At 37.6% G+C, this 11,052-nt stretch overlaps 2 protein-coding genes across 11 annotated transcripts in view; both read left to right on the top strand.

Annotated features, from left to right (window-relative positions):
- The first annotated feature begins 610 nt into the window (after positions 1–610).
- On the top strand, positions 611–6,395 carry LOC135094390 (bifunctional peptidase and (3S)-lysyl hydroxylase Jmjd7-like). 10 transcript variants are annotated; one of them, XR_010263779.1, is made up of 8 exons: positions 611–847; positions 1,413–1,550; positions 1,955–2,108; positions 2,816–2,969; positions 3,349–3,505; positions 4,144–5,442; positions 5,532–5,602; positions 5,633–6,395. XR_010263779.1 is itself a non-coding variant. In XM_063994437.1 (6 exons), exons 1-6 carry the CDS (start codon positions 823–825, stop codon positions 4,560–4,562), a joined length of 1,047 nt encoding a protein of 348 aa, XP_063850507.1. In that variant the 5' UTR covers positions 611–822; the 3' UTR covers positions 4,563–6,395. The 10 variants fall into 10 exon arrangements, 2 of the variants coding, with proteins under 2 accessions (XP_063850507.1, XP_063850509.1); XR_010263776.1 differs by having other exon boundaries at positions 4,144–5,293; positions 5,414–6,395; XR_010263778.1 differs by having other exon boundaries at positions 5,532–6,395.
- Positions 6,396–6,766: 371 nt separating this feature from the next.
- The window catches only part of LOC135094389 (uncharacterized), a 4,737-nt gene continuing 451 nt past the window's right edge, over positions 6,767–11,052 (top strand). The window contains exons 1-4 of the mRNA XM_063994436.1: positions 6,767–6,961; positions 8,017–8,206; positions 9,143–9,304; positions 10,113–11,052. The exon at positions 10,113–11,052 is cut by the window's right edge and continues 451 nt beyond it. Coding sequence (XP_063850506.1) covers positions 8,018–8,206; positions 9,143–9,304; positions 10,113–10,991 — 1,230 coding nt within the window. The 5' untranslated portion in view covers positions 6,767–6,961; position 8,017 and the 3' untranslated portion in view covers positions 10,992–11,052. The remainder of the gene's footprint in view (positions 6,962–8,016; positions 8,207–9,142; positions 9,305–10,112) is intronic.

Below are 11,052 nucleotides of genomic sequence, written 5' to 3'. Positions count from 1 at the left end.
AATGACACTCAACTGTCCCCCTCTTCTACACTGAACATCCTCGGTCTCTCCTTTACTTATAATCTGAACTGGAAACTTCACATCTCATCTCTAGCTAAAAGAGCTTCTATGAAGTTAGGTGTTCTGAGACGTCTCCGCCAGTTTTTCTCACCCCCCCCAGCTGCTAACTCTGTACAAGGGCCTTATCCGTCCATGTATGGAGTATGCTTCACATGTCTGTGGGGGTTCCATTCATACTGCTCTTCTAGACAGGGTGGAATCAAAGGCTTTTCGTCTCATCAACTCCCCTATATATATATATATATATATATATATATATATATATATATATATATATATATATATATATATATATATATATATATATATATATATATATATATATATATATATATATATATATATATATATCGTGATCTACACAATTAAGCAGTTAGCAGTGAAATTAATTAAATAAAAATACTAATGTGTGTGTGTGTGTGTGTGTGTGTTGGTACCCTTGAGATGAAGACGCTGATTTTAGTTCAATATCATCCGAGATTTTCAACCTAATAAGTGGCTCTCTCTCTCTCTCTCTCTCTCTAATGCTCCCAAGTCAGTGGGGAGCTCTGATTAACTTCGAGCTCGTCCCTGGTGAGGCCGTGATTGAAAACAGGCGATTCAAAGTGCGTCAGGTGAAATAAATAAATAAATAATAATAATAAATAAATGAAGGAGGAAGAGGAGTCAGTCAGCTGGTGGGGCGTCTGGCAGCGCAGCACCCACGTGTTTACATTTTGCTAGACCTTTAAACACCAATACACCACACACCCTATTACTGCCATGGATGCTTGTTCAGGTGGCACAGGTGAGTAAGATACGCTGTGAGACTATAGATCTCAATTACATTCTGGCATTACCTGAAAATAGGCACTGACGCAAATAAATATATGAGCGTATGTGTGTTATCCATGGCAGCTTCAAGAGGTATAGGTAAGGTGCTAGTGGGAGGGTATGTACAGGTCTTTAGTGTATTTGTAAATAAACTAAAATAAATAAAAATAACGTAAATATATGTATATATGATGGTTATACAAGGCTATTAATGGTACAGGCGAATAACGTTACAAATTTACAGTTACAAGTCTAATGTATTCAGAAAAAAGTATTATTTAGTGTTACTGAACAATTACATCACAGTTGGCCCCTTTTAGGTCATGTGTTGTGTTAATTCTGTTCTCCTGGCATCAGTGTTTTATTTCATGTCACTCAAATTTTATTTTTTTTTCTCTTCTCACCGATGTGGTTAAGTATATGTTTTTCTGGTTTTATTATAGTTTAAGCCTTTCTCTTCGTGTCACATCTCACATTTTTACAGTGGTTCCCCAGTATCAGTCTTTACTTTCTTGTCACGTTTCCTCACATTTGTACAGTGGTTCTTGTGTCTTGTGTCACGTCTCCCCACATGTTCACTGGCATCCACCTCACTTCAGGAGAGCAGGAGCTGTTCAATCCACCACCTGAGGGGAAGATTAAAGAGGCCTTGCTTAAACTGTCCACAGAAGCCAAAGGTAAGTTTTTCTCACTACTACTACTACTACTACTACTACTCTTTTTCTTCTTCCTTCTTCTTCTTCTTCTTCTTCTTCTTCTTCTTCTTCTTCTTCTTCTTCTTCTTCTTCTTCTTCTTCTTCTTCTTCTCCTCCTCCTCCTCCTCCTTTCCTGCCTTCCTTTTTCTCTCTTCATGAAGTCAAATTTTCTTCCCTTATTTATCTCTTTGTATCTTATTTTCCTTCCAAATTTTGGTATAAGTCTGTGTTTTCCTTATCTATCTCTGTATATCTGATTCCTTTCTAATATTGTTTTTTTTCCTTATCCACCTCTGCATATCTTATTTCCCTACCTACCTTTGATATAACTCACATTTTCTTCCCTCATCCACCTAATTTTACTTCCTAACTTCTCATACACCCAGAACTGTACCTGAATAGCCAAGTGCCCGTTCTGGATGCTGTTCCCTCACCCCTGGAGTTCTACCGGGAGTGGGTGGCCGCCAACAAGCCGGTCATCCTGCGAGGGGTCACCCAACACTGGCCGGCCCTCACCAAGTGGACGCCGGATTACTTGAGGTCAGCTTGAGGTCACACTGTAATTTTTGACCTTCTTGCTTACTGTTATATATTTGAGTTATTGTAGAGTAGTTAAAAGGGGAGCAGGAGTGGAATGTGTTAAATTGACGGAAGATATAAAACTGCTCTAACTGTGAATATTGTTACTTGTAGCTGTCTTTTTTTATTGTCATATATTTTTCAGTTAGTGTACAGAGGGATGGTTGTGAGAAGCTAGTGCACCTCTGTAGGCCTTTTTTTCTTTCCCTAATCCAATGTCATTCCTTTTGTATTAATTCTGTTCCTTTAAGCCAGTTTCAGGTCTTTGTTTTCATTCATTTTTCTCTCCTGTTTTTTTTTTGCCTTTCTTTAATTTATTTTGTATCTCTAATCCAGTTTTTTTTTTTTCATTAATTTTGTTGTCTTAAACCAGTGTTGGGTATTTTTTCCATTCATTTTGATTTCCTAAACCAGTTTTGGGCCTTTTTCATTATTTTTGTTCCATTCCTAATTTTGGTATAAGTCTGTTTTTTCCTTATCAGCGTTTGTATACCTAATTTCCATTCCTAATTCTGGTATAAGTCCAATTTTCTTCCTTTATCTATTTCTGCATATATTATTTCACTTCCAAATTTTGTTATAACTTTTATTTTCTTTCCTCATCCACCTCTATTCCTGATTTCCATTCCCAAACCAGTGCCACTCACACAGCAGTCACTGACTCACAGGGCAAGGCTTGGAGAGAAGGAGGTGTCAGTGGCAGTAACACCCAATGGCTATGCTGATGCTCCCAGTGGTGGCTACTTCGTCATGCCAGAGGAGCGACAGATGAAGTTTGGCAAGTTCCTCGACATCATGGAGAATCCCGACAGCCAGCCTGGGGTGAGAACCTGACCTAACCTAACCCAAGCTAACCTAACCAAATCTAACCTAACCTGACTAACCTGATCTGATCTATCCTAACCTTTCCTAACCTAACATAACCCAAGCTAGCCAAATCTAACCTAATCCAAGCTGACCTAACCTGAGCTGACCCAACCTGATCCAACTTAACCTAACCTGACCTGACCTAACTTAACCAACACTGCTTAGTCATCATTTTTTTTTTTTTTTTATCTGCTCCTCTAACAACCCAACCCTTCACACCCATTCTAAATCCTTAATGAAGAATCACGTCTTTTATCTCCCTCCATTACCTAACCTTCACAGTCCTCGTTACCCAACCACCTACACTCTCTTTCCCTTCATTTTCTCCCCACAGATCTTCTACGTTCAGAAACAAAACTCAAATTTCACAGAGGAGTTTTCCGAGATCATGAGTGATGCTGCCCCTGAGATCCCCTGGTTCTCAGAGGCCCTGGGGAAGAGTCCTGATGCCGTGAACTTCTGGATGGGGGATGAAAGAGCTGTCACGTCAAGTAAGTAGCAGGAAAGAGTGTGGGAAGAGCTTAGAGGGAAAGGACTAGCTGGAAATGCATGTAAGGTTATTTATTTAGTCTTTTAATTACTTAGGACTCATTGTAGTATAATATAATGGTTTTGTGTAATTTTGTGTTATAATTTCAAAAGGTAATATGCAAAAGAGTTAATGGGTGCTTAAAGTTTTCTTGGTGTTTGTAGTTTAATTTTCGGGGAGTAAAACTGGCATGGGTTGCAAAATTCCTCTCCCTCCCACACATAATCTAACCTATTTCCTTTCCCTTTCACCCATACACTCACCCATTCCCTCTCTCCCACACATAACCTCACCCATTTTCTCTCCCTCCCACACAAACTCACTCATATTCTCTGTTACTGTGTATGTGAAATGTCCAGTCATCTATTATTAGCATGAAAACAAATGTGATATACAGACATAGTATTAAATTCTATGTAAAGCCTCAAGTCAATGCTGACACTTTTCATGCAAACAATAGATATCTGATCATTTCACTTCTGAGTATAGAGGAATAAAGATATAAGAAACACACAGTAAGATTTTCTATTGAGGAATATTGATACGAGACACACAGTAACATTTTCTCTTTCTCTCTCTCCCTCTCTCTCTCCCCTACAGTGCACAAGGATCACTATGAAAATATATACTGCGTCATATCTGGGTACAAAGACTTCATACTCCTGCCCCCAACAGACGCTCCCTGGGTGCCCTACAGAGCATACAAGCCCGCCACGTACAGGGAGACTGCCCCAGGGACCTTCACCATAGAACCTAGCCCAGGGGAAGAGGTACCCTGGATTTGCATAGACCCTGTAGCCCCTGATATTGTGTCCTATCCTCAGTACATGCATGCCTCCCCTGTGCAGTGTCGGGTAAGGGCAGGGGAGGCCTTATTCCTGCCTTCCCTGTGGTATCATCATGTGCGGCAGTCCCATGGGTGTGTGGCGGTTAATTTCTGGTATGATATGGAGTATGACGTGAGGTATAACTATCATAAACTACTGCAGTCTCTTTCATGGGTGAGAGAGCCCAGCTAGTGGAGTGTTGAGGGTGTGGAGTGGGGAGTGGAGTGTGGAGTGGGGTTGTGGGTGCTGCAAGAAGAGGTGTGTGTGGAAATCACTGGTTTTAGAAAGGTTTTAGGTTCAGTTTTAGGTTGGTTTAGGTAGGTTTAGGTAATTTTTTGTGGGTTTAGGTCAGTTTTAAGTAGTTTGAGGTTAGTTTAGTTAGGTTTAGGTAGTTTTCATAGGTTTTAGGTAAGTTTAGGTTGATTTTTAAGTAGTTTTAGGTTGGTTCTTGTTTTAGGTGGGTTTAGGTAGTTTTAAATAACTTTTATTTGTTTTAGGTAGGGTTTAATTATTTTAGGTAGTTATAGGTTGGTTTTAGGCAGTTTTAGGTAGCTTCAGGCAGTTTTAGATAGGTTTAGGCTGTTTTAGTTAGGCTAAGTTAAGTTACAGGTAGGTTTGAAATAGTTTTAGTTGTTTTAAGTGATATAAGTTAAGGTTTGGGTAGATTTTAGGTAGTTCTAGTTGTTTTAGGTAGGTTTTTGTTGCTTTAGTTGGGCTAAGTTAATTTCTAGGTAAGTTTTAGGTAGTTCTAGTTTTTTAGGTATGTTTTTTTGTTGTTTTAGGTGGATTAGTTAAGTTTCAGGTAGGTTTAGGCAATTTTAAGTAGTTTTAGGTTGTTTTTATGTGGCTTTCAGCAGTTTTAGATAGATTATAGGCAATTTTAGTTGTTTTAGGTAGATTATAGATACTTTTAGTTGTTTTAGGTAGATTATAGATATTTTTAGTTGTTTTAGGTAGATTATAGATACTTTTAGTTGTTTCAGGTAGATTATAGATACCTTTAGTTGTTTTAGGTAGATTATAGGTACTTTTAGTTGTTTTAGGTAGATTTAGGTACTTTTAGTTGTTTTAGGTAGATTTAGGTACTTTTAGTTGTTTTAGGTAGATTATAGATACTTTTAGTTGTTTTAGGTAGATTATAGGTACTTTTAGTTGTTTTAGGTAGATTACAGATACCTTTAGTTGTTTTAGGTAGATTATAGGTACTTTTAGTTGTTTTAGGTAGATTGTAGGTACTTTTAGTTGTTTTAGGTAGATTGTAGGTACCTTTAGTTGTTGTAGGTCGGTGTAGGAAGGTGTTTTATACAAGGACCGCCATGCATACTCTGATGGCTTCTTGCAGCTTTCCTTAAATTTTTTAGGTTCTTATACTGGAAGGACTACAGCTTTTGGAAAATGAAGTGAGGTATAATTCAGAATGCTGCTCTCTCTCTCTCTCTCTCTCTCTCTCTCTCTCTCTCTCTTGGATGAGGAAACCAAAGCAGCTGTCATTTTTAATTCGTCTTTTCATATTTCATCTGTTTTTACCTCTAATATTTTCATAATGTCTTTGTTCCTCCTTGTGTTCAGATTTTCCTTCTGGTTTTCATTTTCCTTGTGTGTTTTCTCATTTCCATCTTCCTCTGAACTGTTGGAGGAAGTGCTGTGTTTTTATGGAGTGTTGTACGATAGCTTACTTACTTAGGTACTTAATAAGCCACATATTTATCATCATTGTTTATTTTCTGTTACCCTTCCTGCATTGTTCGTGATTTATGTTAGTTAATTAGTTATTTATCTAGTTAGTAAGATAATAAGCTGTGTATTTTTATTTTTTTTTCCTTTCCTACATCATTCTTAATTTGTTAGTTTCTTAATTAGTTAGTTGGTTAGGTAGATATAGTTTATTAGTTACCATAGTTAGTAGGTAGTTTATTTGTTAGTTGGTTAGCGTTTCTTCATGACTATACTGAGACTTGTGTTCGGGGTGTCAGTCTGTGATACACAGAGGCAGAAGATGAAATAAAATGCTTGTGTCCTCAGCAAGAATTAGTCTATTACTATCATTTGCATGTGCCGATTAAACCAATGTTAGCCTATTTTATTTATCTATTTATTTATTTACTTATAATTGTTATTCATTCATTCATTTTTGGCATTACGAATTTAAATGGAGAGAAAGATAACTCACGCCTCTCTCTTATTTCACTGTAAATAATCCATCATACAGCAAACATTTTGCTTAAGTAAGAAAAAAGGAACTAAGTCTCTCTCTCTCTCTCTCTCTCTCTGCCGGAAATAACTTGTAACTTAACGGACAGGTTTAAGTAAATTAAATAAATTACGACTGACAGGACTAACTGACTTAACTAAACTTATTTTAAAAAGAGTAAAATAAAGAAAAAAAAAAAGGATTAAATAGGTCAGGAGTGAGTAATATTGTGAAGTTGGCACCTCGCAGTTTAGAGAGAGGGAGAGCAGGTACACTCACAACCTCTCTCTGCCTCTGCTCTCACACCCTTCAGCTCCCTCTCTTTCCCTCTCACTCCCTCTCTCCTCACACCGGGGGTCACCTGTCACCGGAGGGAAGAAAACATTACACGAGTTTTCAGGTGAGTGAGTGAAAAGTTTTTGTTACCAAGTGAGAGGTGTTGGTTGTAGAGATAAATGGGTTATTATAAGATTTTGATAATTATGTAGTTGCTATTGATTCTTGTGATTTAAGGCCTTATTTATTAATTATTACTTGAGGTTTTTTTTTTTTGTATATATATAGTGATGTGCTGTATTTGCTAAATTATCTTTCTGAGATGGTTTATTGGATTTAAATGGATTATTGTAGAATTCTTATATGCTTTAGGTAGTGTTAATGATTCTTGCTTTTATTTAAGGCTTTATATTATTTGAGTTTTGTTTCATATGTATATACTGTTTAACACATTCTCAGAGAGACACGGGTTATAATTAAATTTTACTACTGATTAACGGTTCTATATTGTGATGTTAAATAATCATTAGTGCGATTTTAACAGTAGTATTGCAGTATCTTAACCATCCATATATAGTGATTCGCTAACTCTACTGTCTGCTATTAATAAAGTTGGTATTTAGCAGAAGAGTAGCGAATTTGTTAATCCTTTCTTATCTCTATGTGGCAGTGAAAAAAATAAAAAATAAATAACGGTGTCAATTTGATGAGCTCTTATCAGCTATTGCTCTCTTTTCTTAATTCACGTAACGAAAGTGATAAGAAAGATTAGTGTGTGTGTGTCCTTGAAACACACACACACACACACACGTTTACATTTTCTTAGCGGCAAAATTCAAGTTATTTCTCAAAGTTTAGATGCACGAAAATGTCAATCATATACTGTAACTTCTTTCTTGTCTTCCTTTCCTTCTACACTTAAATAATGTGCATTTTGTAAACAACTGGAACGTGGAGACAAGCGTTTCTATATAGGGACGGCCACGTGTAGGCCTTACATATTACTACTACTACTACTACTACTACTACTACTACTACTACTACTACTACTACTACTACTACACAAATTTATGAGTAAGGACGATAGGTAGAAACAGGCAGGCATGTTTTATACAGATAACACGTTTACTGATGACTTCCTGCACACCTTTCTTCACATTCTCGTATCCCCTCTTGCAGCATGGGGCCCTATGACATCTTGAGGTACTACGTGGGTCCCCCTCTCATTATCCTGGGGGCCACGGCGGGGGTGCAGCTCCTGGCGTGGCTGGGGACAGATGACACTTCATATCCCTGTCAGGTGATGGGGAATGCGAGCGCCTGGGTGACTGTGGGGGCTGTCTTGCTGTGGGCCTTCGCTTCCCTTTGGGTGAGTTCAGTGTGGTGCTGTTGGTGTTTGGTTGGTTATTTTGTTGTTTAATTGTGTTTTTCTATATATATTGTTTTTCCTTTATTTATTTATTTCTTATTTTTTTCCTTTTTTAGTTTTTTTTTCTTTTATTTTTCTCTGATTTATCTTTTTTTTTCTTTTTGGTTTGTTGGACGTTTTTATTTTTTTGTATTTTTTATTTTCCTTTTTTCGTAGCTTAGTTTGTGGGTTAGGATAGTTTTTTTGGTTAGTTTATTTGTTATAGTTAGCTTTGTTTTTTGTAATTTTCTTCCTCACTTTTGTTATATAGTTAGCTCTGAACTCCGCATAGAGGCCAGACACAGGGCAAATAGGATTAATTTTTAGAAGTGTTAAAAGTAGAAGCTGGTCAGACCTCATCTAGACTACGCTGTGCAGTTCTAATCCCCACATTACAGGAAGGATATAGGCCTATTAGAATCAGTACAAAGGAGAATGACTTAAAGGATACAGGGGATGAGGAGTATTCCTTACGAGGCGAGATTGAAGCTGTTAAATTTACATTCCTTAGAGAGACGTAGATTAAGAAGGGACCTGATAGAAGTCTTTAAGTGGTATAAGGGTCATAACAAGGGGGGCGTAAGCAAAATTCTTAGGATAAGTAACCAGGGGAGAACAAGAAATAACGGGTTCAAGCTTGAAAAATTTAGGTTTAAAAAAGAGATAAGAAGGAACTAGTTCTCAAATAGAGTGGTAGATGAATGTAACGAACTCAGTAATCAGGTTGTTAGTGCTGAGTCATTAGGAAGCTTTAAGAGAAGATTAGGCAGATTTATGGATGGGGATGATAGGTAGAAATAGGTAGGTATATTTCATACAGGGACTGCCACGTGTAGGCCTGATGGCTTATTGCAGTTTCCCTTATTTCTTATGCTCTTATGTTCTTATGTCCTCAAGGTACCAGGCAAGGAATTTTACGGTCCACGCACTTCTTTTGGATACACGCCCAAGTACAAGGCTAATGGGATGCAGTTCTTCCTAGTATCCATTGTAACTTATCTGGTTCTCGTCCTTGTCTTCCCTCACCTTCCCATTCACCTGTACCGCAATTTCTCTAACGTAAGTACTGTTTTTATTGTATCTATCGTAGCTACACCTTCTCTTTTTCAAAATTAGTCAGTTAATTCATCTTTATTTATTTATTTATTTATTTTATTCATTACGTTAAGTACTACCTTTATTTTATCAATCTTTCTTTTGCTACGTCTTTTTTTTTTAATTACTCATTCAATTTATTTATTGCGTAAGTACCATTATTCTTTTATTGTCTTCTCGTGTATTTATTCGTACTTTAATCTTTTTTTTATTGTTATTCTATTTATTTTTTTCAGGATTATTTTGTTTGGTTTCGGCGTTGATTGGTTTATTTATTTATCTTTTTTATTTACATTTTTTTTTCCAGGGTTATTTTGTTTTGTTTTGCGCTGATTCATTGGTAAAGTGTTTGTATTGTATCAGTGGTTTGAATTGTTGGTGTTGAAAGGTCTCTTCACGGAATGGTTACTCTTGTTTCTATATTTTTTATTTTTTTCATTTATTACGGTTGTCAAACTTTCATTGGAATCACGGAAACAGCCTTGAAAATCGCAGTAACTTCCATTAGAGCCTATTAAACTATCACTAGAATCACGAAGCCTTGAAAAATCCCATTAACTTCCATTAGTCCCTTAAACTATCATTGGAACCACAAAAAAAAAAAAAAAAAAAAACATCCTTGGAAACCCTAATGACTATCTTTTCTTTCTTTCTAATAAATATATGACGTCTTTTGTTCTTTCTATCTTTTTCTTTCTCTTTAATATTATTAGCATCTAAATAGGAACCATTTCATAAGATCTTTAACTTACATCAGCTCATCCTCCTTTAGATAATCGTCACTTGCAATCTGCTGGCGCTGCTTCTGTGCGTGTTCCTGCTGGTGAAGGGCAAGATGTGGCCGGACAGCGCGGAGGTAATGGAGCCAAAACCTTTACTTTACGAATTTTACCGCGGCATGGAGCTTCACCCGAGGATTCTGGGAGTGGACGTGAAACAATTAACGAACTGTCGCTTCGGTCTGTTGGCGTGGGAGCTTTTAGTTGTGAATTTCTTCCTGGCAGGGTGGGAGAAACATGGGTTTAGCCTAGCGCATCTCGTCTCCACAGCTCTCCAGACAGTGTACCTTGCAAAGTTTTACTGGTGGGAGACTGGTTACTTCAATACACTGGATATAATATTAGACAGAGCTGGGTATTATATCTGCTGGGGATGTCTAGCCTTCGTTCCTTCCCTTTACACCTTCACCTCTTACTATCTCGTAGCTAATCCACCAGTAATGAATACTTTTGAATCTATAGCCACGTTTCTGCTAGGTATTCTAGCTATTTCCCTCAACTACAGGGTGGACTGGGAGAAGGAGCATTTCAAAGCCACTAACGGGCGTTGTAAACTTTGGGGAAAGCCTGCTACGTATATAGAAACAATAAGGGAGACAGGTGAAGGCATTCAGCACTCCAAGCTCCTCACAGCCGGATTCTGGGGAGTGGCTAGGCATTTGAATTACACATTTGAACTCCTGCTCGCTTTATCCTGGTGTCTGCCTGGCTTAGGGCGTGGTATTCTTCCCTTTACTTACTTCATCTTCCTCACCATTCTTCTCGTGCATAGAGTTTTCAGGGATGAGGAGAAATGTGCGGCAAAATATGGGTTCTTCTGGGACACTTACTGCTCGCGTGTGCCTTACAGAATGCTGCCTGGTGCTTTTTAGGCTAGGCTAGGCTAGCTTGGGTTTATTTTAGGTTGTGTAGTGAGGGTTTATAAAAGAACGG

This window comes from Scylla paramamosain, chromosome 45 (assembly GCF_035594125.1).
Source record: "Scylla paramamosain isolate STU-SP2022 chromosome 45, ASM3559412v1, whole genome shotgun sequence".
Lineage (NCBI taxonomy): Eukaryota > Metazoa > Arthropoda > Malacostraca > Decapoda > Portunidae > Scylla > Scylla paramamosain.
Note: the sequence above shows the minus strand (reverse complement) of the source record. Positions and strands in the feature narration are given on the sequence as shown.

What these genes read in the sequence shown, in the direction of transcription:
- LOC135094390 (XM_063994437.1), top strand. Translation starts at nt 823, where the DNA reads ATGGATGCTTGTTCAGGTGGCACAG. An exon ending in ATCCCGACAGCCAGCCTGGG is followed by an intron (nt 2,970 to 3,348) that starts GTGAGAACCTGA and finishes TTCTCCCCACAG; the next exon opens with ATCTTCTACGTTCAGAAACA. An exon ending in TGAAAGAGCTGTCACGTCAA is followed by an intron (nt 3,506 to 4,143) that starts GTAAGTAGCAGG and finishes TCTCCCCTACAG; the next exon opens with TGCACAAGGATCACTATGAA.